This window comes from Haemaphysalis longicornis, unplaced genomic scaffold (genome assembly GCF_048455015.1).
Source record: "Haemaphysalis longicornis isolate Haplotype H1 unplaced genomic scaffold, Haemaphysalis longicornis Haplotype H1 scaffold_2, whole genome shotgun sequence".
Lineage (NCBI taxonomy): Eukaryota > Metazoa > Arthropoda > Arachnida > Ixodida > Ixodidae > Haemaphysalis > Haemaphysalis longicornis.
This window is the reverse complement of record NW_027526295.1, coordinates 132,730,959-132,758,160: the sequence shown is the minus strand read 5'-3', so window position 1 is coordinate 132,758,160 and position 27,202 is coordinate 132,730,959. Positions and strand designations below refer to the sequence as shown.

At 44.7% G+C, this 27,202-nt stretch overlaps 1 protein-coding gene across 1 annotated transcript in view; it reads left to right on the top strand.

Annotated features, from left to right (window-relative positions):
* The window catches only part of LOC144169239 (uncharacterized), a 122,204-nt gene that overhangs the window by 73,011 nt on the left and 21,991 nt on the right, over nt 1-27,202 (top strand). Inside the window, exon 2 of the mRNA XM_077698296.1 lies at nt 23,181-23,418. Within this exon, the coding sequence (XP_077554422.1) occupies nt 23,181-23,418 (238 nt within the window). The remainder of the gene's footprint in view (nt 1-23,180; nt 23,419-27,202) is intronic.

The following is a 27,202-nucleotide window of genomic DNA, read 5'->3' as shown; positions in this document are numbered from 1 at the left end:
TTTCCACGTTCGCAATCGGCTCCAGGGGCATGTCCGCGGCGAAAGAATGCTCAACTGAAGGCCATGTCTCGCAACGATGTGGTTTGCCGATATTTCGCTCAACCAAAGCTCATCCTCTTTTATTTTTCTCGTCGCCATTGCGAAACCGCGATGGAACATCGTGTCGTCTAGCGACATCGATCCGGTACCATGAGTGTCAGGCGTCATCTTCGGATCGATTAGTCTTGCTTATGCGGTGACACGAAAATTACGTGTCGTGTGTGTGACACGTTTCTCATAAGTTTCGCCGGATGCCTGTCTAGCGGGACGAGCTCTAACGGCTCAAACGAAAACAGAGAAGGGAGAGGTAAGCAATCACAATTGAAGCAAGAATAGTAGAGTGTGATACGACGCCAAAGAGAAGCTGGACTGGCAGTAATTACCCTCGTACCGTGACGGTTCTCCATCCTGCTTCAATTCATGGACATCCCCGTTCGTAAGGCGAGCGTGATGCCGACTGGCTGCCCTGTCTTGCCTTGGCTGGCTGTCTCGTGTTCTATTTTGATTTCGTCTTAACCTGCGCATCCTCTATCTAGGTATATCGGGCTGCTTTTAGGACTAAACAAATGGGAGTACCGCACACAGGACGATGCGTGAAAGGTTAGGAACAAACAGGCCCACTCTCGTTGGAATAACGGTCACTAAGGCTAATGGTTTAGCGCTTTGCCCTTCCTACTTCGTTGGTGGCGGAGCAGCCAGTTCGTGCATATCGTGGATTTCACAGCCTTGCATCTCGTGTGCCACTTTTCGTTCATGCTGCGCGCCGTACGCCTTCATTGGCTGGCGCGAATTTCAAAACCAATTCGACTAAAAGGGCGTACGCTTTGCTGTAAGTGCAGTATGGCTTCCAGTAGTTCAGGTTCCGGAATAATTTTGCCCACATGGTTTTTTTTTAACACCCGCCAAAAGCTCTACATACGGGCGTTTTCATCTTTCGATCCTTATCAGAAGAACTTCGGTCGTGGCCAAAATCGAACTTTGGTCGTGTCCTTGGGCTCAGTAGCGCAACGCCATTGCCACTGAGTCACCGCGGAGGTTGCGCTGCCTTTTTCGCTCGATTGGCCGTTCGAAGCTTTTGCGTGAAAGTGGAAAAGAAAATAGGGGGTGGTTTTGAGATACGAATTTTACCGACCAGTAAATCAGTTTCGAGCTTCTGAATGCACCAAACCAACTGTCAGGTCCTTATAAATAGACATGTATTTAATGGGTTGTGACGCACTCAGTGTAGCGTCAGTTTCAAAATGTTTGTTTGACCAATGCGTGTTCTTATATCCCTCTTTCGCACTTCAACCACACGCACGTTTGAAATTCATCTCGCTGACAATGGGCTGTGCACCGCAAATGTTGCTGCCGATTTTGCGCTAGATATGAAATTACCGTTTTATCGCGTACACCAGAACAATGGTGCGTTCTCGTATTCGAAGCGGCGGTTGAGCAATTTTCGCATCGTTCATAAAGCACGGGTGTAACCACACGCGCATTACTGGCTAACCTTGCACACAAATTTAATAAACGTATGCTGGTCGCGAACTTTTAAAGGCGTGGCAGGGGGCGGCAGAAAGTTAGGTGGGCAGATGAGATCAAGAAGTTTGCGGGGATAAATTGGTCGCAGTTAGCACAGGACCGGTATAAGTGGAGATTAATGGGGGAGGCCTTTGCCCTGCAGTGGGCGTAGATAGGCTGGTGATGGTAAAGGCTTAGCCGCATTTTGTCGCTGTTTTTTTTTTTTTTTTGGCACTGCGGCGATCAGTGGTGACACTCGCCGCACAGTGTGAAGCGGTGCTTTTCTCTCACCGCTCGCATGTTCCTAAATGGACCATGAGGAGTAAATACAAGTTTGGTTACTTAAAAAAACTGCCTTGTCCCGATGACGACGATGCTAATTTTATAGAAAACTTAAAAAAAAAATTGCAAGGACATTCAGGAAAACAAATGAAGCAGTGCCGACTCCCGATCTCTCTGGCGACGTGTCTATGACGTCACAGAATGTGGTTTGTGTGATTGGCTGCCGCGGACGTAAGCAGCCACCCAGAAACAAAGAAACATGACTGGGAGATTGTAGCGGGGCATCTAGTTTTGTATGCTTGTATCACATGGATGCTAACGTGCAGTTAATACACAGATAACTATGTTCTTGCTGCTGGCTCGTATCACGTCACTCCTTCCCACATTACGTCACTGCAGCGGGAAATTTGAACGCTTTTTATTATTTTCTGCTTTGTTTCGGTGAACACAACGTCTTTCGTGGCTTAAATGAAGCTGAGTTAGTTACCGAATGGTAGTAGAGTAGCTCTTTCAAATGGTAGCTGTTTCAGATTAAACGAAGTTGTAGTTCGTTTTCATGGCCGTTTTAAGCGGCATCAAAAAGGCTTGAAGATTTGGGTTCATTTGATGCAATTTTTTTTTCATGGTTTCTTTTAATCAAGACGTACAAGGGACGTGGACCGAATTTTCGGGCAGGTTGGGTATTAAAATAGGGAAAGCGTACTCTGTGCCTGTTTAGCAGCAGCTACAAAAATGCCTACCGTGACAAAAATGGAGGATAACCCGAAAACTACAGTTACGGGAAGCAGAAAAAGGGCACTGGCACATGGCTCCAGGGGATCCACGCCGACGACGATGAAGCAGAATGTAGCTTGGCTGTCATGGCCGCTTGTACATAGTTCATCCGTGTAAATACATCGGTAATCCATCGTCCAGTATTCGTCTCATCTTTGCCTTGTAACCACGTAACATTTTGGTGGAGGGTGCCGTCTTCATTCCCATACCGGTTCCCCGGCCCCGCACCTGAAGAGATCACCTCAAAGCTAACGGAAGGCGTCTGCCGCCCCAGCCCCATTGAGCCATGGACGCGCCCATTCCCCAGCCCCGTAGCCCCAGCCAATGACCCGTCGGGACCAGACGAGACGTTATCAGCCGTGAACTACCAAGAAGACGACGCCGTTCGCCTGCCCCGTTTTCCGGCGTGTCTCGGGGGGGCGGGGGTGCGTAACAATATGTAGAATATAAAAACAAACAAAAAAAAAAGCTGAAAAGCCACGCTAACACTTCAAATGATGTAGTGAAGGCGAAAACGTGAATGTGATTTAGTGCTCTTGCGTGTTCTGCCCGTAGAGGAGCACAAGTAGCCGCAGCGCCAGCAGGGAGAGTGGTGGTGCCCCGCACGCATATGTCTGACTCGCTTGTGACTGCAGCGCCAAGTGGTGAGGCAGCGGCGAGTTCGTGCTTGATTTCTGAGGCGCGCGTTGTCGAACTCAACGTTGGTCGAACTAGATTCTCAGCCAGTATGAATTCTGGTAACGTTTCAGGGACGCCGGGATTTTCGCTCAGTTAGGTACGCATTCGCGTGCATTCGCGTTAAAGACTGTGTTAATAGGTGAAATCATGGGTCAGTAGAGGAGAAAAAAATGAATTTATAGGGTGGACACCGCAGGGCGCACAAACGCTTGTAGAGGTGTACGGTGACAGACAATGGAATCTATGCATACAGTGTGTGACTAAATCTCTCCTGGCGATAAAGCAATCGGGAAACTTCGCCTTTTTGGCGCTTTGTGCAGGGGGCACTAGTGAATAAAACATTTTTGGCCCGCGGACCTCATTGATGCCCTCAACTATTCCCGCTCTGGAAAATGTTGTAGCATGGACTTCAACATACCGCTGAAAGTTGTTTTGCCAAGCAAAATTAACCGCGTCCAGTGTGCTAAAAAGTAGAAAGAAAAGCGAGGCAGTTTTCCAAATTGCGCCGCAGGTGGCGCTCGCAACAAATGGCGCAAGGAGGATTCCCTTCAGCTCCGAGCAACAAAGCGAGACCATTGTTTTCTCAGCTGCTTCCTTCGGGTGCATTCGTATAGCGCCTGCGTGGGAAGTGAAGACGGCAGCTTCATTTGTCTGTTTAGATTAGGCTGTCCGCAGAGAAAAACAATCTGGGCTAGCGTCAGCTAAAGCCGATTGGGAGACGCTTTTATAAAATAAAAATAAAAGCATCGCGCAGGAGAACTAAACAGAAGTAGGGAAAGCGAGAGTGCTCGTTGAAATTCCGTTGCCGCTGCAGAGAAGCAGCATTCTTTTTTCTTTCCCTGCTCTTCTTCGTTGATTCCCGGAGGCTGTTTGCTTTTTCGCAATTATTTGCGAGTTTTCCAACGTACACACCCGCGCGCCTCGCAGGGTCCTCACTAAGTCGCATCCAGGCGGATGGGCGCGCATTGCCTGGGAATCCCCAAACATTGCGCTGAAAGAGAGCCGTATCTTCGAGGGAGGAAAGGGTTAGCGTTGCGCCCGGAAAGTCGTTCGATTTCAACCCGGAGCTGTTCTCGCGGAATGAGACGCCCCGGCGCGTCGTAGCCATTTTACGCGCAGGCGGGTCGCATACGGTACGCGCCATATCGTTACAAAGGCAACCCTACTCCCACGCCCTCCTTTTAAGCGCAATAGTTCCAATAACTGTTTGTGCGGGCGTTTTTTTTTCTCAAAATGTACCACCATGGCGGTGCGTTGGATCTGTTGTTCATTTGTTTGTACCGGACAATACTTGCGCGCGGATTTCTATACGCCCCTCTTATCATTCATACGCTGAAAGGGTTCGAGTTTGTGTCGGCGTCACAGCGTCGGGTAAATGTATGTTGACGCCGGAGAGCTTGGTTTGAAAGGACAGGAACAAAAATCTATTGTGAACAATGTTCAGTCTTTGTCAGAAATTTTCTGGGCCACGCAAAGGGTTTCCGGGCGACAAATAATAATAATCATTGTTTATTATCAAGGAGTACATACAAAAGCTAAATGGGGCCGTCAAAGCCTACAGGTGGGCTTGTGCGGCGTCGCCCGGCAGCAACAGCCTTCACTTCTGTAAATGAACAAAAAATTGAAAGCGTAAGCCTAACGTTTAACTCCGATGAAGACATTTTTGGCAACAAGACAGAAAAGTCTTGTATTTATTTATTTATTTATTTATTTACCCTCAAGGCCCTAGGGCATTGCGGAAGGGAGTGGGTGCATACATGAACTACATACAAATCAAAATACAACAGAAAAAATGCAATCAAGTAACACCGCTGGATACAGGTTTGAATTAAAGGCTGCGTACAAATAAAATTAGTGATAGACACTTTACTCAAAAGAGCATCTTGTGTACCAACAATTTCTTAATAAGGAAGAATATAATTTCTCTAGCTTTCCCGCATAAACTATTTGAGCATCGCTCGGGAGGTAAGCTTGTGCTGTTAATTTGTTGCGGCCTATGCACTTTCTGCAATGGCCTAGAAAATTTTGACAAAGACTGCACGTCCTCAGTGCTGAAGTGTAAGTAAGAAATGAATGACTTCCTTTGTGGTAAGGGCAGTGGCCATATTATGCCTTTTCTCCACTAACTTGTTCACCTTAATGTGGAGAGATTACGGGGATGAGGATTTGAGGAGTACAATTCCGCTCATCGTGTTAAACATTGAGCTTCCATCTCCCGTGAGTGGATTAATGTTGGCGAATTGGTTACTAAAACTGTGAGACACTTAAAAACAGTGGAGGAGGGACAGGGCTCACGGCAGACGACATACAGGACCAGCTCAGGACACGAAGGACGCAACGCTCGTCCAGTGGGTGCCCTACCTTTAGTACAGCGCATACTGAGCTCTCCTGATATTTTTCATCTACCGATTTTCACTTTGGCGATGCTAGTAATGCACAGCGGGAGTATGCTACTTCCACAGACCTCAGCATCGCTTCCTAATGATTTTCTGTCAACACCATTTATGTGGTCCAGCGCTAATCTGCCTCGTCTCTCGATCTCTTACTTTGTCTTTGGCACCGGCCGGAGTGAGTTCGTGTGGGTGTAGCACGCCTTGTAGCTCAAACTTGTTGAATGGATGCTGAGGGATCAAAGAGAGCATTAAACATAAAGAGCATCAAACATAAAGTCGTGAAAAGGGGGAGCATTTGCTGAAGTGAAACTTGCCTACAAAAACGGAATTCCGCTGACGCAGGCAAGCAGCGGTAGACTGTCACAGGGACCGGTGTTTGTCTTTCGGGGGATCACAGAGCAGTGGTGTAACTAGATAGGATGGCTCCCATGGCAAATATATTTTCGCGCCCCTCATGGTAATAATGATAGTGATTATTATTATTATTATTATTATTATTATTATTATTATTATTATTATTATTATTATTATTATTATTATTATTATTATTATTATTATTATTGGTGTCGACGAATGAGAGCTGACATTATCTTTCTTTATAAACTTCTTCATGGTGATATTTTGTGTGATGACTTGGTTGCACTTATCAATGTCAACTTGCCGAACAAACTTTTCCGAAGATTTCGAACTTTCAGAACAGATGCTTTAAGTAGACGACGCTCGTCCATCTGCAGAATACAATGTGCATATAATGAATATTCCGATCGTCTTGATATATTCCAGAGCTCTTTGTCTTTGTTCTCTAATGAATTGAAAACTGTTGTAGCTTAAGTGCCTTTATGTCATTTATGTGCCGTATTTCTGTTCCATATTTATTTTCTGCAAATCATCATCTTGCTTGTTTGTTTTTCACTTTTCCTGATTTTGTGTTGCTTGAATTTCTGTCGGTTTAAGTGTCAGTGCTTGTAAAGCTGAACTTCGTTTTTCCATTTTGAAACTTCCTAACATTTTGTTACAAAACCTTTGTTTTATGTGTATAATCTATCTCCGTCATGTTCATTGAGTATTTGCTTGTGTATTTTCAATTTTTCACGTGCCTTCATCGTTTTTGCTGGCCGGGTGTCATGGCTTCTAACTAGGCTTCCTTTTTTTTTTTTTGCTGTTTTGCATTTTGGGATCTCTGTAACTATTTTTACCTTATTGTTTCTTTCATATATATGGTTTTCTGTGTTGTGTTGTCTTGATTTTAGTTTGTTTTTATGAATGCTTGTATATGGTGTACCAGTACCAAGACCCTAGGGTTGTTCCTGGGCACCAAAAATAAAGGTTGATTGATTGATTGATTGATTGATTATTATTATTATTATTATTATTATTATTCCGCTCATCGTGTTCTCGTGTTCTTCAGTTATTTTCCGCATGTGTATGTTGTTTTCACAGAGTCTGTTCTCATTTGTTCATATATGTTGTTCATATATGTTCATATATGTTAGTGTTCATATATTGTTCATATGTTGTTCATATGTTCATATATGTTAGTGCTGCGGGCGTAATCGTGGTATGTACTATGCTACACTTGTGTAGTCAACTCTTCATACATATGTTTAAGTGGCCCGGGCGAACCAAATGTTATAGAAACAAATGTTTCTATAACTTATCAGTTTATGTGAATAGTTACAAACATTTCCTGTACTTTGTTTCATACGTTTTTGTGTAATTGATGCTTCAGCCGATTGCTATGGTCATTGTACGCTGTGTTTGTGCAATGTACCATAACTTCGTATAATGTAGTTTGGATGCCACTTTTAATTTTTTCTCTGTGGTATTTCATTCACCCACATTTTTTCCTGGTTTTATATGTGTCAGCCGCTGATGTATTTCAATGCGGCATTTTTTCTTTTTTTTTTCTCAGTGCGCCAGCACCAAGGCTTCGGCTGTTCCTGGGCACTATAATAAAGGTTGATTGATTGATTGATTGATTGATTATTATTATTTTACCAAAGAAGTTCAAATTCCCACACTGGTTTTCTTCTGAACTGCGGGATGCCCTTAAACTCAAAGAACGTGCGCACAGAAAGATGAAGCGCTCTGGTGCGAACCAGTTCGCTCAGGAGTTTCGGCGCCTACGTGCCCTATGTAAAATATTGCACAAACGTGATCATACTTCGTACCTGGCGTCGGTAGAAACTAAAGCAACTCACCAACCGGGAGCCTTCTGGAAATACATTCATTCTAGATCTAGTACAACTAAAGATTCTATTCGTCTTCTAGACTCCAACGGCGATGAGGTTGTCAAGGTGGCCGACTGCTTTGCTCGTCAGTTTTCTTCTTTTTTTGGAATTAGCGGTGGCAGTGATAACAGTAGCGCCCCTTGTCACCAGGGCGGTAACTCTGGTTGTTTCCAACTGGATGAGAACATCGTGCGGGCCAGTATCAAGCGGCTAAAGCCCTCGCTTTCTTGTGGACCAGATGGTATTCCTGCCGCCATTCTAAAAACGTATGCAAACATATTCATTCCTGTGTTCACTTCAATGTTTAATAACTGTCTCCGGTCTGGCACGTTCCCTCGCTCATGGAAAATCTCTCGCGTATTCCCTGTATTCAAGTCAGGCCCAAAAACTGACGCCATAAACTACAGGCCAGTCTCGCTCCTTTGTTCTGCCTCTAAAATATTCGAGTTATCTCTTCATATGGTCTTGTCTTTCTCACTTAAACACGTCCTCATTCCTAATCAACATGGCTTTATGCGTGGTCGTTCAACTTCCACAAACCTCGCATGCTTCATGGAGCAGGCCGTCCCAGCAATCGTTGGTAGAAGCCAGCTTGATGTGGTCTACTGTGACATGAGCAAGGCCTTTGATGTAGTCAACCACTCGTTATTGCTTGCCAAGCTCATTCTGTTAGATGTCCACGCTTCTTTGGTGGGTCTTATACGTTGCTATCTCCAGCAGCGATATTGCTATGTAAGTGTTAACGGTCAAACTTCATTTAGGTACAAAGCAACCAGTGGTGTACCCCAGGGCTCTGTTCTGGGTCCCCTTCTTTACTCCATTTTCATTAACGACGTTGCTTCTGTAATTCAAAATTCTTCTTTTTTTGTTGTATGCTGATGATATGAAAATCTTTAGAGAAGTGCGTAATATTCATGACTGTAATTATCTTCAGGCTGATATTGCGTCATTCCATCGTTGGTGCACCAAAAACGACCTAATTTTGAACCCCTCAAAAACAAAAGTTGTCTCCTATAGTAGAAAAACTCAACAGCTGCAATACTCTTATAAAATTGCAAGCACTGCATTGCCGAGGGTGACTGAAATTCGAGACTTGGGAGTACTATTTGATTCTTCTCTGACTTTCTCTTCCCACGTTACACAAATTACCCGTCGCTCTCTTCGATGTCTGGGTGCTGTTTGCAGATATTCTAGAGAGTTTAAAGGTCCTCTTCCTTTCTTCAAGTTGTATTCGGCTCTCTGCTTACCTCTTCTTGAATACGGCTCTGTTGTTTGGAATGGAACTTGCAAGTCTAATAGTGACCGTATCGAAAGAGTTCAAAATAAGTTCCTCTTTATCTATAAGCACCGCTTCCGTCATGTGCAAGAAGACGCTAACGGCAGTGTGCCTTTTCTGAAAAGTCTTCCTTCCCTTCGGTGTCGACGAATGCGAGCTGATATTATCTTTCTTTATAAACTTCTTCATGGGGATATTTTGTGTGACGACTTGGTTACACTTATCAATGTCAACTTGCCGAACAAACTTTTCCGAACATTTCGAACTTTTAGAACAGATGCTTTAAGTAGAAGACGCTCGTCCGTCTGCAGAATACAATGTGCATATAATGAATATTCTGATCGTCTTGATATATTCCAGAGCTCTTTTTATTTGTTCTCAAACGACTTGAAAACTGTTGTAGCTTAAGTGCCTTTATGTCATTGCAAATTTATGTGCCGTATTTATTTTAGGCAAATCATGTTCTTGCTTGTTTGTTTTTCACATTTCCTGGTTTTGCGTTGCTTGAATTTCTGTAGGTTTGAGTGCCAGTGCTTGTAATGCTGAGCTTCTTTCAAAGTTGAAACTTCCGAACATTTTGTTATAAAACCTTCGTTTTATGCGTATAACGTATCTCTGTCATGTTCAGTGAGTATTTCCTGTTTTTCACGTGCCTTCAACATTTCGCTGTCCGAGTGTCATGGCTTGCAACGCTAGGTCTCCTGTTTCTTTTTTTTTTGCTGTGTTGCTTTCTGAGATTACTGTAACTATCTTTACTTTATTGTTTCTTTCATGCATACGGTTTTGTGTGTTGTATTGTCTTGATTTTAGTTTGTTTTTATGTATGTTTTGTATATGGTGTACCAGTACCAAGACCCTAGGGTTGTTCCTGGGCACCGAAAATAAAGGTTGATTGATTGATTGATTGATTATTTTCGTCATCTATGTTGAAAAAAGGCCATCTGGCTGTTTTGGGAAAGTGAATGAAGAAATGGACCTTGTCGGTCACAGGTTCTTGCGTCGCTTCACATAAAATAGGACCATGAAATGTATTTCTCAAATGATTTATTGCAAACTACCTATCTGCATACTATGCCCACATTTTTTATTAATGTTAATGATGCGTAAAAAAACTCATCCCGGCAATCCCTGTTGTCTCGTCGTCGCATATCACTGCCGTTTGTGACGCCAGTGCTGATGCTCATCGTCAGCAAGACGCCAAGAAAAAAAAATGGCTCCAATCCAAGCTGTGAAGGGGGTTGGAAAGCAAAGCCTTAAACGACACCCAGAACAGTTGCCCATGCGACGTCACTTGGATTCACACACGTGGCTCTACAAAGAGTGAAACCAGAGATTCTGCAAGCCGTTACCTAAAATTCGCAGGGCGGCGTCACGAACGCAGCAGTGTCGGCCACGGCATCCGCCGCCGCGGCGGCCCGGCCGTGAGTCGGCGGAAAGAAAACGGCGAGGAGCGTCTTTCGAAGGGTGGGACAGCGGAACCTAGCCATTCTAATGTGCTAGCTCAGGGTTGCGGCAGGAAATAGAACGCAACCGCGCAAGCTCAGGAGCGCAACGCCTTCCACTGAGCATTCGCGGCGGGTATTCGCCGCGAGCTCGACATGTAGGTGGCGACAGCATCGCGCCGCTAGTGTGGATGCTCCGCTGAGCGGCCCGTAAGAATGCACACTGTGGGCGCGCTTCGTGCTCTTTTCTCGCCGTATGTGCGCACGAAAGGTGCAAACAAGAGTGGTAGGCTGCATCTCGGTTCCTCAACGTTCAATGTATAGCATGGAAGCGGCAGTCAGTTTTCATTACTACGCCAAAAAAAAGCGACGGCTCATCGGGAATCTCAGAATGGCCGTAATTGTGACAATGAACTTCTACGCTGTGGCTCGTAGCAAGCTCGATCTTTCCAGACTATGGCTTTGAGCCTTCAATAAAATCATAAATAGAAACAAATCAGGAAGCCTCGATCACTGAAATTCAGTTTACAACGGCAATCTCAATCGCTTTCACTGGTAGCATGGAGGAAGAAAAAAGTTACTGGTAGCATGACGCATTCTTGCATTTGTGGGATGCCCTGAAATGGTAACACTACTTAACTGCCCCGAAATTCTTTCTAAGAGCTTGCGATATTTTTTGTGTGTTCAAAAGGCAACATAAAATTACTGAATTTTGATCAGCGCAGAGATATAAATGTAACCCCTCTAACGGGTCTTTTAAATGAAATTTTAGCGACTCTGAAGGAAGGTTTGATGAATAACGTTTTCAAATCACTTATTTACGGCTTTCGTCGCAAGTGAACTTGCGAATTGAATTGTCAACGCACGCAGTACAATCAACATCTCATGTTTAGCTAGGTTTTCGCAAAGTGACAAGCAGGTTTACAGTGTGCAAACCAATTGCTTCTGGGACCTCACAGTGAGCACAAATTTTCTGTTACGGCTGCTCTGTTGACCATTTGCGTTCCTTTTAAAATCTAACAGGTGCCTGCAACAGCGAGATGTGTTTGCATTCTTGCGTATAATTGGTCGCTTACGAACCCTAAAGATGGCAATAAATGAAGTTGCGCTGTTGCAGATGTAGTAAAACATTTCCTTTTTATTTCTCGTTGCGAATCAGCGCAACGGGTTCCCGGTAACTACTTTGTTTTGTAAACTGAATATCGCCTTTGTCTTGGCATTTAATTCTTGAGGATTGGTTAAAAAATGAAATTCTGTGCATTTCTTTTTTTTTCGGGAAGAGGGGGGGGGGGGGGGGGAGGGGTCCTGCTAGCGTTGCAAGAGCAGAGAGAAGAGAACGCATGTAACGCGAAAAGCCAAACTATGGTTATCAGTATTACTTACAATCGAAACTATACACTAGGCGTTGTGTTCTGTAGCGGTGAAAAAGCAGTACATTAACACGTATTTTCAAAATTAATTAACCCCCCTTTGGTCCGAGATTGTCCAGGAATTGTGGCTCGCCTTTTTCAAAAATGTATTGAAAGCAAGCATTGTGGGAAAAAAAAAAAACCAGCGAGTCAAGGCACACACTCCTCGCACATGTGGGCACCAACGCGCATTATATTACCCGTTTTCTCCTCTTTCTTTAAACTTAGGTCCACCTTAAGAGGTTAAGACGTGACCATATATTAGGCATTTGGTTATGCTGAGTGAGACACGTTTCTGGACAAGGTGATTCATGTCGGATTTGAAAATGATATATATGAAAATGACACACGAAATGCCACATGACAGACGAAAACTCACAACTGCTTACTTTTACCGAAACCCCCCCCCCTAAATACTCTTGCCCACCCATAGAAACGTATTTTAAATAATACGTAAAATTAGCAACTCGATACAGTTGAATAAATGTTTATTCGATCCTCCTCCTCAGTATAAACAACGACTGTCCAAAAATGGTATTTATTTTAGAAATATACGGGAAGGACACGATCACACAGGCGCTTGGTGGTGTAAAATACGTGTCCGGTAATGTATGGGCGATAGCGCACGGGTCGTGTGCAGTGCAAATGTTTTTGTTTGTTTGTTCTTTCTATAAGGACACAGCGCAGTTTTACAAGGGTGTGGAATTTGCACGCGTATGCACAGGTCTTGTCGCTTCTTACCCGTTTCGCGTACTAAACTTTTATCCTTTAAATAATCACCACGCCACCTTCAAAAAACACCCTTCGACGTTCCCGAAACGGCAGACGACTGCACTCAACAATACGAAAAGTGCAATGTGTGGAAGCAATGTTCACACTCAAGCGGTGACCACGGCGAAGATGTTTCGTGGAATTAAACCAGCGCATTAACCCTCAACGGCCGCTGATTATTGCGTTTCTAGAGGAAATGCGCAAGCAGAGGTAACTATGTCATTGCTTACTGCCAAACGTGCACACATATTGGTTGTTTTGTCGTGTGCAGCACGCGTCTTGCGCCGCACGCAACGTGAAAAAGCAGACGACGCGAGAGCGCCATCCACACTAGGAGCGGTTCGTCCCGCCGCCGCCAGGGGCCGACTCTGTTCGCGCTCGGGGCGAATAGGTTTTGATGAACATGACCATAATGGTTTGGTGTGAATATAAAAGAGGATCCCTAAAATCTGCTGCATGTAGTTCTCCTCGCGTTTTAAGAATACCTGCAAAGGATTAATCTAATTGTAAGGGTGCAAATTTTAAGAGCGCCACCCACCCCACCGCCCGATTCTGGGATACAAAAGAAAACAGAAAGCACATGCATACATGCAGCAGACACACACACTGGGTATCATTTGGGGTTGCCTCCTGCACTCCGTACCTAAGTATTTACACATCGGTGGCGCCGCTTCGTGACAACGAAAGCAGAAAGCAGAAAGGAAAGAACCTGCTTGAACAGCCACATTGCAGCAAAAGAAGAGGGCTGAGGAAGACAAGGACGGACAGGAGCTGCGCGGGGCGCTAGCCCCCCGTGTGGCCCCCCCGACATTGTGCCCCATGTGTGACCCTCTCTTGTCGTCCTTGTCTTCCTCAGCCCTCTTCTTTTGCTGCAATGTCGTGCAAACTAGCCCATACTGGCGCTCTCTTTAACAGTGACTGTTGCGGCAATGCCGCCCCGCTGCAGTGACGTACGGTAACCCGGCGCCGCTTGCTTCCCTCTGGCACATGTTGGGAGGTCCTAGCTCGGCGTTCCCTCCCAAGTGGCGCCCGGGTCACTTGTAGCCCCCTTGCCCCCCCTTAGTTACGCCACTGTATGACACAGAGTAATGCCGATGATAAGGGCCACAGTTGGAAATTATCGCGCGAGGTGATGATGATGATTATGATGATGATAGTCACTTTATTTTGCCCGAAACTGGGTGAAAGGAGGAAGGGGAGTGGGAGCCTTCCTGGCTTCCTCCCACTCAGATGGCGGCCTGCAGCCCTTGGGCGTGAGCGGCATCTTCGGCCAGTAGGATGACCTTGATCTGCATTTCTGGGTCGGAGCTAAGCAAACAGGTCTCCCGCTTCCGCACTGGTGATGCGTAAGCATGCTCGTAGAGTTCGTGGCTGAGCATCACAAGCCCAAATCATGCGAGTGAGTGAGGCTCGCTGGGTGCACCTCTTGCATTGATCATGGTTGAGGTCGGGATAAATGCGGCTCACGTATTTTTTGTAAATTGGCCGGCAGCGTGTAGGTGCAATGATTATTGTAAAATGATAAGTTTATTCCTGATTTTACAGCACAACGGACGTTTTTTTTTTTAATATTGAGGTAACCTTGCGAGGTGATTTTATCCCGATCGCGCCTTGGTTTCGCGCATCTGAATCTTCAAACGTGCAAAGGCCAGACACAGTCGTTTGAGCATCGAGCATAGGTGTTTGTATTTAGCGTATTTAGTTCTGGGAAGATGGGAAAACCGCGCTCTAGATTCCCCACTGTAGCGCCAACAGTATTGACAGAACTGATGTGGCTCTTCCGACCATGGCCACTTTATGGCTGGGCCATGGTGGGTGTCCTTGGAACGGGAGAGACACATGGGACCACCGAGCGGGCGCGAATTGCGCGGCCCGAATCGTCATGGCGAGATCGATCGCGGCGGATGCGACGACAGCTGCCATTGGTTATTACTATTATTATTATTATTATTATTATTATTATTATTACTTTTATTATTATTATTTTTTTTTCAAGATGGCGCCTAGCAAGGATTGTTGTGTTCTCTGCTCTTGCGTTTTTTATGGCAAACAAAAGTTTTTCCGCTGCATTGCCTGTAAAAAACGCGTGCACGCGAAGTGTGTTGTGTGGCCGGACGCTGAGCTTCAACTCCTGAGATCTGGCGCTCGGCCGTTCAAGTGCAACATCTGTCAAACGGTTGAGGTGGCGGCTAGGCCTAGTGGAGCCAGCGACGACTTCGGCGCGCCCGCAAACAGGGCTTCTTCCCCCTGCTCCCTTCGTCAAGGCTCACCGACAGTCGTCAAGAAGGCCCCGGCGCCCCCGCTCCAACCGGGTGACCTTGGTGCCGAACCTGCCGGTCTTCGCGCGCTCCTCGTTGACGTGCTAGAGGGAATTTCCTTTCTCAGCGACCAAGTGGCCGGGCTGTGCGAGGACAACGACCTTCTGCGCCGGGAAAACGCGCGGGCTTTTGCCAGCCTCCGTCAGGAGAGGGAGGGAGACCGCGCCCATTATGCGAAGTTGGTCACTTCCCTGCGTGCAGAGGTTTGCTCCTTGCGAGCTGAATTGCTTCGCCGTCCCGCTGCTTCGCAGAATGGAATGCGCGGCAGCTCGGGGAAGCCTTCTTTCACCCAAGCTGTTAACAATGAAGTGCCATCCTCGTCGGCTACGTCGGCTCCGCTGCAGGCGGTGTCTCCGGCGTCTCCTACACTGCACCCAACTCCGTCCACCCCTTTCCCAGTGCTTTCCGTGTCTGTGCCTGACTGTCACCCTCCCAGTTTTGAGAAGAAGCGCCGAAGCCGGGCATGTGTGGGTGCGTCAGACACATCTGGACTGGTCGTCGTTTCGCAGCCGAAGCGCCCCAAAGCTATGTTTGTTTCCAAGCTTTCTCCGACCACCACCCCTGCCAGTCTCAATGCTCATCTGTCAACTTTAGGTGTCTCGCCCTTGAGCTGCCGACGACTGAAGACTAAATTCGACACCTATGCATCCTTTTATATTTCCTTGAATGAAGAGTGTTTCGAGCGCCTAAATGACCCCGCTGTTTGGCCGAAAGACTGCCTCTTTAAGGAGTTTCGAGGCATGTTTCGCGAAGGCATGCTTCACAGCTCTGAGCGCATCACGTAAGAAAAACAACCATGACTATAGTTCATCTCACAAGCTACCTGCAGCACTGTGGAGGCTACATTGTTGCCCCCCTCAGGACGCCTAACTCACCGCGAAGGAAGCGACAAAAGGCGCTGGGGCCGTGCGGTGCCACTTGCCGAGAGGGGAGAAGGGAGTGTCCTTTAGGACCCCCTTCACGGCGGATTAGGCGCCCTCAGCGGGCGCACTATTGATAACAATGTAGCCTCCACAGTGCTGCAGGTAGCTTGTGATATGAACTATAGTTTAGATGTTTTTTATCAGAATGTGCGAGGTCTTCGAACTAAGGCGACTGAATTTTTTGGTAACGTTCTGGCTTCTTGCTTTCCGTTAATAGCTATATCTGAAACTTGGTTGTGCCCTGATATCCTATCCAGTGATTATTTTCCTCAAAATTACCATGTATATCGTAATGATCGTGCTTTAACGGGATGCAAACAAAAAGGGGGCGGGGTCCTTCTCGCCGTTGACAAATCTCTCCCGTGTGTGCTACGTAGCGATATTGATAACGCAGATGAGTCTTTATGGGTCGAAATTCATTTCTCTAAAACTGAAAAACTTCTAGTTGGTGTTTTTTACATTCCTCCTGATGTAGCTCCTGAGGCGTTCAATAAGTTAATCTCCTCCATTGAACGGGTGCTTATCACTCATGGCAACCGCAAAGTCCTCCTGCTTGGAGATTTTAATGCTCCTGGCGTGGAGTGGAGCCAGCTAACTTGTTCCCACTACAACCACCACATTGAACAGAAGGGTAATAGGTTGCTAGATTTTTTGGCTTTCACTTCTATGGCACAGTGTAATCGCATAAAAAATTGCAGTGGAAATATTCTGGACCTGTGCTTTTCGAACTTTGATGGCGTTAGTGTGTTGCACTCTGATTGTTCTTTAGTAATACCGGACAGATTTCATCCTCCTCTTTCTATTTCCTGTTGCCTCCCTTCATTGCTCCACCGTTCCGTAAATTCCAACAACACGCAACCTCATTACGCTTTCGCCAGGGGAGATTATGCTGGGCTGTATGGCTATTTTTCCGCTGCCCCTTGGTCGACCGTCATTGACCACACTGATGTCAATGAACAAGTCGACCGTTTCACAGAGATTGTGCTTTCGGGTATGAAGGAATACATCCCGCAATATTTACCGAGGAGGTTCAAGTTTCCACACTGGTTTCCTTCTGAATTGCGGGATGCCCTGAAACTCAAGGAACGTGCGCACAGAAAGATGAAGCGCTCTGGTGCCAACCAGTTTGCTCAGGAATTCCGGCGCCTACGTGCCCTATGTAAAATATTGCACAAACGTGATCATACTTCGTACCTGGCGTCGGTAGAAACTAAAGCAACTCACCAACCGGGAGCCTTCTGGAAATACATTCATTCTAGATCTAGTACAACTAAAGATTCTATTCGTCTTCTAGACTCCAACGGCGATGAGGTTGTCAAGGTGGCCGACTGCTTTGCTCGTCAATTTTCTTCTTTTTTTGGGATTAGCGGTGGTAGTGACAACAGCAGCGTCCCTTGGCACCAGGGCGAGAACTCCGGTTGTTTACAACTGGACGAGAACATCATTTGGACCAGCATCAAGCGGCTCAAGCCCTCGCTTTCTTGTGGGCCAGACGGTATTCCTGCTGCAATCCTAAAAACATATGCAAATATATTCGTTCCTGTGTTCACTTCAATATTTACTGTCTCCGGTCGGGAACGTTTCCTCGCTCATGGAAAATCTCTCGCGTATTCCCTGTTTTCAAGTCAGGCCTAAAAACTGATGTTATAAACTATAGGCCTGTCTCGCTGCTTTGTTCTGCCTCTAAAATTTTCGAGTTATCTCTTCATACGGTCTTGTCTTTCTCATTTAAACATGTCCTCATTCCTAATCAACATGGATTTATGCGTGGTCGCTCAACTTCCACGAACCTTGTATGCTTCATGGAGCAGGCTGTCCCAGCAATCGTTGGTAGAAGCCAACTGGATGTGGTCTACTGTGACATGAGCAAAGCCTTTGATGTTGTCAACCACTCGTTATTGCTTGCAAAGCTCACTCTGTTAGATGTACACGCTTCTTTGGTGGGTCTTATACGTTGTTATCTCAAGGAGCGATATTGCTATGTAAGTGTTAACGGTCAAACATCATTTAGGTACAAAGCAACCAGTGGTGTACCTCTGGGTCCCCTTCTTTTTTCCATTTTCATTAACGATGTTGCTTCTGCCATTCAAAATTCTTCTTTTTTGTTGTACGCTGATGATATAAAAATCTTTAGAGAAGTGCGTAGTGTTCAGGACTAATTCTCTTCAGGTTGATATTGTGTCATTCCATCGTTGGTGCACCAAAAACGACCTTATTTTGAACCCTTCAAAAACTAAAGTTGTCTCCTATAGTAGAAAAACTCAACAGCTGCAATACCCTTATGAAATTGCAGGCACCACACTGCCAAGGGTGACCGAAATTCGGGACTTGGGAGTACTTTTTGATTCTCCTCTGACTTTCTCTTCCCACATTGCACAAATTACCCGTCGGTCTCTTCGTTGTCTGGGTGCTGTTTGCAGGTATTCTAGAGAGTTTAAAGGTCCGCTTCCTTTCTTAAAGTTGTATTCGGCTCTCTGCTTACCTCTTCTTGAATACGGGTCTGTTGTCTGGAATGGAACTTGCAAGTCCAATAGTGACCGCATCGAAAGGGTTCAAAATAAGTTCCTTTCTATCTTTAGGCACCGTTTCCGTCATGTACAAGAAGACGCATACGGCAGCATGTCTTGTCTCAAAAGTATTCCTTCCCTTTGGTGTCGACGAATAAGAGCTGACATTATCTTTCTTTATAAACTTCTTCATGGTGATATTTTGTGTGATGACTTGGTTGCACTTATCAATGTCAACTTGCCGAACAAACTTTTCCGAAGATTTCGAACTTTCAGAACAGATGCTTTAAGTAGACGACGCTCGTCCATCTGCAGAATACAATGTGCATATAATGAATATTCCGATCGTCTTGATATATTCCAGAGCTCTTTGCCTTTGTTCTCTAATGAATTGAAAACTGTTGTAGCTTAAGTGCCTTTATGTCATTTATGTGCCGTATTTCTGTTCCATATTTATTTTATGCAAATCATCATCTTGCTTGTTTGTTTTTCACTTTTCCTGATTTTGTGTTGCTTGAATTTCTGTCGGTTTAAGTGTCAGTGCTTGTAATGCTGAACTTCGTTTTTCCATTTTGAAACTTCCTAACATTTTGTTACAAAACCTTTGTTTTATGTGTATAATCTATCTCCGTCATGTTCATTGAGTATTTGCTTGTGTATTTTCAATTTTTCACGTGCCTTCAACGTTTTTGCTGGCCGAGTGTCATGGCTTCTAACACTAGGCTTCCTTTTTTTTGCTGTTTTGCATTCTGGGATCTCTGTAACTATTTTTACCTTATTGTTTCTTTCATATATATGGTTTTCTGTGTTGTGTTGTCTTGATTTTAGTTTGTTTTTATGAATGCTTGTATATGGTGTACCAGTACCAAGACCCTAGGGTTGTTCCTGGACACCAAAAATAAAGGTTGATTGATTGATTGATTGATTGATTGATTGATTGATTAAATGATTCATGCAGAGCAGTAACGACTTGATGATGATGGCAGGTAATAGTAGCTTTGATTGCTTTTATCAGAACGTCCGTGGACTTCGCACAAAGTCAGCTGAATTCTTCTCAAAGGTCGTTTCTTCTTGCTGGCCTATAATTATTCTAACAGAAACTTGGTTGTGCTCGGACATAAGTTCCAATACCTTGTTCCCTCCGCATTACCAAGTTTTCCGGCATGACCGTGACCCGTTGCACGATAAACAACGGGGCGGTGGTGTGCTTATTGCCCTACATGACTCCATCAAGTGTAAACGCCGCCTTGACCTTGAATTAGAGAGTGAGTGTATTTGGTTAGAGGTGTTTTGTGATCGGGGTGAACGGCTCTTAGTGTGTACATACTACATTTCCCCCGAGACACATGCCAGTGAGTTCAGAAATATCCCTAACACAATCGAAACTACAGTAATATCTCACAGTGATCACCATTTCCTTGTCACTGGGGGCTTTAACGCACCGGGGATTTCTTGGGAGACTCAGCGGGTCAGTCAGGCGTCTCACCCAATATCTCCGAAGTGTGACTTTCTATTTGATTTTATTTCCTTTACTTCCTTGCAGCAGTGCAACCTCATTAGAAATTCATGTGGGAACGTCTTAGATTTGTGTCTGACTAGCTTGGAAGCTGTCGACGTCTCGCGCAGTCATACTAACCTTGTAAAACCGGACAAGTTTCATCCTTCATTACATATTTCATTGCATAACGTATCTCTCCTCCATTACAGTCCCCCTGTTTGCACACCAGGAAGCAGTAGTTACGACTTTGCTCGTGGTGACTACATTGGTTTATTTCACTTTCTTAGTAACACTGATTGGTCACCAATAGCTAACCTCAACGACGTTGATGAACAGACCGATTTTTTTACTGAAGTTGTTCACGATGGCTTGAGGAGCTTTGTTCCCCGTAAATTTGAAAAGAAAGGCAATTTTCCGCGTTGGTTTTCTGCTGAACTTAAACGAGCTTTGGGGAGGAAAAATCGAGCGCACAAGCAAGCTAAGAAAACGGGGCAGGAAAGGTGGCAGAATGAGTTTCGTCAACTCAGATCTCTTTGTAAATGTCTGGTTAGGCGCGATAGGTCGAATTACATTGCCGCGGTTGAGGCTGATGCAACACGCAATGCAAAAGCTTTCTGGGGCCACGTCCGTTCTCAAACATGTAAAAATTCACCTGGGAACATTAACCTCATCGATGAACGAGGAGAGAGCATATCGGACGTTGCCAATGCCTTTGCGCGACAATTCCGTTCCACTTATGGCAACAACAGTGCAGCTTGCCCCCCTCCACAATCTCTAGGTTACTGTAAAAACTCAGAAGTGCTGGTTTCGGAAAGTCTCGTTTTGAAAGCTCTGAAACAATTGAAATCGTCATTTTCATGCGGCCCTGACGGCATTCCTTCTGCCGTACTGAAAGCGTTTGGTGATATCCTAGTTCCAGTATTGACGTGTATATTTCAAACTTCTCTCAAGTCTGGCAAGTTCCCCGCTCGTTGGAAGAATGCAAGGGTTGTTCCTGTATTTAAGACAGGTTCTAAATTGAACCCCACGAACTACCGACCGATATCTATTCTATGTGCTGCTTCTAAATTGTTTGAGTCAATACTGCATAAACTACTCACATTCAGTATAAATACCACATTAATACCTGAACAGCATGGTTTTTTCGCGGGCCGATCGACCACTACCAATCTCGTCAACTTCATGCTGCATGCTTCGGAAGCTGTGCAAGGGAGAGGTCAACTTGATGTAGTCTACTTTGATTTAAGCAAGGCTTTTGATGTCGTCTGCCACGAGCTCTTAGCCAAAAAACTATCTGAGCTTGATATACAACCATCTCTGATATCTCTTATACGCAATTATCTATGTGATAGGTCATGTTTCGTGCATGTAAATGGACAGCCTTCTCTTTCCTATGAGGTCACCAGTGGTGTCCCTCAGGGCTCAGTTCTCGGGCCACTTCTCTTCTCAATCTTTATAAATGATGTCGCGACAATATTTAATGATTGTAATTTTCTTTTATATGCCGATGATGTAAAAATATTTAAATCTGTTTCCAACTCTGCCAGCTGTTCCGCTCTCCAGAGAGCAATCTCGTCCTTCTCGCATTGGTGCTCATGCAACAAACTCCTCATTAATACATCTAAAACTAAGGTAATGACATACACAAGAAAGACTGACAACATCTTGTTTCCCTATAACATCAACGGTGAATTACTCCCACGTGTGGTAGAGGTTAATGACCTAGGCGTCACTTTCGACAGTAAACTGAGCTTCTCTCCACATATTCAGGTAATTACTCGTAGAGCTCTTCGATCGCTTGGCGTTGTCTGTCGCGTGTCCAAGTAGTTCAAGGAGCCGACTTCTCTTCTCAAGCTCTACACAACTATATGTCGTCCTCAGCTTGAATATGCATCTGTTGTCTGGAACAGCAGGAGCAAAACAAACCGTAAGCTTGTAGAAAGGGTCCAAAATAAGTTCATATCTATCTTCAACCATCGCTTTGGCGATAGTAGTAATTATAACCCTGGATCGCCCTCTTCATTGACGCTATCATGCTTAACTTCCAGGCGGAACAAGGCTGATATTCTCTTCCTCTTTAAAATTATGCACGGCATAGTGTCTTGTGGTGAGCTGCTACAGCATGTTCGTCTTTATGTGCCGCAAAAGTGGACCAGGAAACATGATACCTTTTGCAACCCCAATTGTCTGCGTGTCTTGTGCCCTGTGTGCCGACTGCAATGCACGTACAATCGGTACTCGGATTACCTTGATATATTTAATGATTGCCCTACTCTGTTTCGCAAACATGTCTGTGAGTTTGTATTGGCGTAACTGCCAACTTTTCTTATTCTGCATTTGTCTTTTATCCTTGAGTTCATGCACTTAAATGACTTTCATTCCGTAACTTCAACATAAGCTATCCTTTCGTTTTTTTTTGTATTTTGTATTTTATTTTGTATTTGAAAGATGTGTACATTATGTTTCGTGTGTTTCTGTTTCCGTGCGCCAGCACAAAGACCGACCCCGGCTGTTCCTGGGCAAGCAAATAAATGATTGATTGATTGATTGATTGATTGATTGATTGATTATTATTATACGACAGGCAGAGCAACATAGGCATCTTCTTTTTTTATTTTTTACCTGTACCCAGGCTCCGCCTGTGCTTTATTCGTCATTTTCACTACTTCAATTTGTGTGTCTTGTCGCTTGTTTGTTTCTTGCTATATGTTTCTTGTATTTTGTTTTCATGTAACTACCCGTGCGCCAGCACTCAGGCCTCTGGCTGTTCCTGGGCACGTAAATAAACATGATTGAATGATTGATTGATTGATTGATTGATTGATTACGTCACCTCTTCATTGCGTGATGTGGAAGGTCGCTCACTAGGCCTTCAATAATATGGTTGTTTCATTTATGGCGTACAAGAAAAATCGTGGCAAAAGTATCACGGACAAAAAAAAATAATCACTCAGGAACGCAGCGCCCTGTGTGTCGATTATTTTTGTCTCGTTTTAAAAGCAGCCCCTGCAACCAAGATGAGTTGTTGCGACCGCAGTTGTCATCAAAGAAAAATGGACGTAGCGTGCGCCTGTCGTTTGCCTTTGGCCTGTAATCTAACCTGCAAAAAACATCTTTCTCCCCCCTTCCTTCGCAGTGAACATGAGCTCTTCGTCGGTGGCCGTGAACGCTCTGATCCTGGAGTTCCGCTCCACTTCGGGCGGCTCCACGGAGCCCCTCGGCCACTTCGTCGACTGGTCCAAATCGACGCTCAGGTCGATCCAGTGCGACGGCGGGCCCGCCAATGCACTGACCAACACCGACGAGAGTGGCAAGCAGGACTTCTGGTTCAGCTGGATGCCGCCAGACATGGAAGAGATTGATGTCGCGCTCAAGTACGTCGCTGTTTCCACTGCCTTTTACGTCTCCAGGAGCAGATGATTAGTGTGGGAGATTAGGTTGAGGCCTCTCAAAATAATTGAAATAAAATTGCCTCTTAACAAAAACATTAGAAACGTTTTCTAATTTTACAATAATTTCTTCTTAGATGTCCAATATTCTAATATCTTGCAAATTTCAATGTATTGTGGCGTTAAATTTCTCATATTGTGTTAGTCTAACTTAGAGTCTACAAAACTACAAGACATATTGTTACGGTGAGGTGAAGGAAGGAAGACCAACGAGACACTGCTGCGTTATTTCCAGACCAGACAGAATGAAAAATAAGTAGCTTCGCCCTTTTCGAAAAAAGCTATCGAATAAGGTGTCGGGATGAATTTTTTTAGTGCCCCGAGTGCGGTGCCAAAAGGGTTCAAATTGGTGCCTTTCTCCACCCAGAATTTTCGTCCAGCGTTATCACTTTAAATACTCTCTTCATATTTTAGTGTAAACAGATACATTAGTTAAAACTTTAAAGTATATTTGCACATGCGTTTTGTCACAGAAGAATTTAGGAGCACAGGTTAACTGACACTAATTTATTCAAATTGGCACGACGCGCGCGGAGGTATTTATTGTTAAAACAACGACCGTATATTGGCATTCACGAACATACCCCGGCACAGTTGAAGCGGCTCACTCAAACGCAGTCACAAATTTATTTTTTGAATCACCGCTCACTAAAACTTAGACTCATTGCTGAGCAGCACATCGGCGCTCTCAAACTCAAACTCACAGTGAGCGCAAAACTCAGAACTCAGTCGGGCTCAAAACTCAAAATGAACTCAGAACTCAAATGGGCTCAAAACTCAAAATGAACTCATAACTCTAATGTGCTTAAAACTCACTCCTATTCAAAAACAAAGTGTTCTAAAAACTCAAAATGGGCTCCAAACTCAAAATTTACTCAGAACTCAAAATGTACTCAAAACTCAAAATATATTACTCAAACTCAAAATGTACTCAAAACTCAAAATATACTCAAACTCAAAATGGACTCAAACTGAAATGTACTCATTTCGGCGCACGTTAAAGATCCCCTGGTGGTCAAAATTAACCCGGAGCCCTCCACTACGGTGCGCCTCATCGCCTGTGTAGCGTCGGCGTGTTAAACCCTACAATCAATCAATCGATGAATCATGTACTCAGGACTCAAAATGCACACAAAGCTCAAAATGTACTCAAACTGAAAATGGACTCAGAACTCAAAATCTACTGAGAGCTCAACTGTACTCGAAACTCAAAATGAACTCAGGCCTCAGAATGGACTCAGAACTCGCTCGGTCTCAGGCGTACTCATACTCAGTCGGGCTCAAACTCACTCAAGCTCAAACTCACTATGCCACACTAGCCTCGCGCTCACTCAGACTCAAACTCACGCGTGAGTTTGAGTCCAAATGAGTCGGAGTGAAGTGGGCTGATGAGTGAGTTGGCCGCCCTCCGGTCACGAATGCTCTGGTTATTAACCGGCACTATGGCCCGCCCCGTGACAACCCGTGAACGTCGCTGTTTAACGATGCAAGCTGGAACTAGCTTTTACTTCTCGGAAAAAAATATAATAAAATATCTGGTGGGTTGAACAGTGGGCTCTGCTGTGAATGGTAATTTATTTTAAAGAAGCTCTACTTTATGTATACCGCTGGACCAACAAGATACAACTACACGCCGAACATTTTCTGGATATTCCAGGGGACCTGCCCGTACTCATGGTCACCCCAATGGCGTCTCACATACGACTCCCCCAACGCAACCAACATACCTGTGGCTCTTTTATGTTTCCCTGGAGTTGCCGATAGTCGTAACCGAAGAAAAACAGAGCGACAGAAATAATGACACTAACAGCAAACGGGGGAAACACGTCAAAGCAAAGCCGACGGTTACAGTAGTCGCGGGGCACGCGGAAAAGCGCTATTTAGATAAAACGAAATCCATCTTCCCTGCCCTTATCTTTCTGACCTCGACAGCGGTATTCGAAACACGCAGCGCATCTTGGCCTCACCGTGTGATTGCCCGTTGCCAATGGTGACGCCTCCTTTTTGAACAGTTCTCGTAAAGGAAAGCCACGGAGACCTTGCAGCTTTTTAAAGCGGCGCTCGCTATTGCGCTGTGGCTTATCTTTCAGGTGTCCACTCGGGCACAGGGTCGGCTTTCTGAATGTATTCGGCGGAATTCCGGAGACGAACGTCACCAAGTGCCAAAAGTGATATTTTGTTGTGGGCACCCGGCCGGATCATTGCTCTTGTTCTGACGTATTCAACGAGCACGTGATCACACTTGCAGATGCGCATGTTGATGTAAGCACAAGATGTAAGGTATTTATATCTGTAAATGTCAGAATTACCCAGAATGAAAAGTGACAAGAGCGCATTCTTGACTACACTCAGATTTCGAAAAGGAGCCACAAGTCTTGAAGTTATCGTTACTAATGTGCGCTAAAGGCAACCTCGTGAGGGCACCCCGCGCCGAAGTAGTTTTGCGTATAGGGATAATCAGCGTCTGCACCAAGGTTAGTTGTCAAGCAGTCACGGCTGTCAAGGGGATCCAGTCAGCGCTTCTCATGACCAGGGCTACTTAGGGTTATCCTTGTATGGTTTTGAAGAACGAGCAAAGGTCTTCTTTAACACGTCCGGAGGTACAGCTGTGGAGCGGCAACAAACTAAATTAGCCTAATTTAGGTTGATATAAAATGTTCAGAAAACCTCGAATTACAATCAATCAATCAATCAATCAATCAATCAATCAATCAATCAATCAATCAATCAATCAATCAATCAATCAATCAATCAATCAATCAATCAATCAATCAATCAATCAATCAATCAACCTGTATGAAGATATCAGAAACGTCCGAAACCTTTGTTCTAGTGCACTCAGGAAAATATTCATGAAACCGACAATTACTACCAATCAATCAATAAATAAATAAATAAATAAATAAATCAATCAATCAATCAATCAATCAATCAACTTTTATAGAGATATCAGGAATATCCGAAGCCTTTGTTCTAGTCCACTCAGGAAAAGAAAGGAAACACGACATAGAAATAAAGCGACAAGGAAGAAATCAACTGGAACCAGTAATACTACGGAGTGAAATTTTTCAATTGACCCATATTGTGTAATTTAAAAACTTAAACGTCTGATCTATCACAACAAGATATAGCACAATTGTTGTATAAGTTGCACAAAGCACACAATAGGGGAGAGGAAAAAAGGAGAGAGGTAACGACAAGGGATTTTTGAAGTGGGAGGCTCAAAAACAACTCTAGCATTTATTCACCATAACACAAACGAATTCCAGTGAGTTACAGAAGCAATAAATACTATTTTGTGTAGAGATTGTCTGTTCGTCGAAGACGGCACAAAGGGCAGTGTCGATTACCAGGAAGCAACGGAGTCGAGCACACCGCTGAACCGGGATCGCGTAATTGAATTTTAACTACTTGAAACAAGAAATAGCGTTTTTTACGCCTATAAACCTCCAGGAATTTTTATTGTGGTAACGCTCGAAGCCGTTACCAACAAAGACCCACAAGACTAGCCCCAGCCATCAATGAAAGACACAAGCGACTGTCACGTGGTATGTGCAATCAACAGGAGCTACTATTTACACAGATGGGTCCATGGACGAAACTCGCCTCCTCATAGCACTTGCTGCAACCGACCTAAGCCGAACGAGCACGAAGTGTTTCTCAATTAATGATCTCATTTTCACTACTGAACTCGAACTGCAAGCCATCC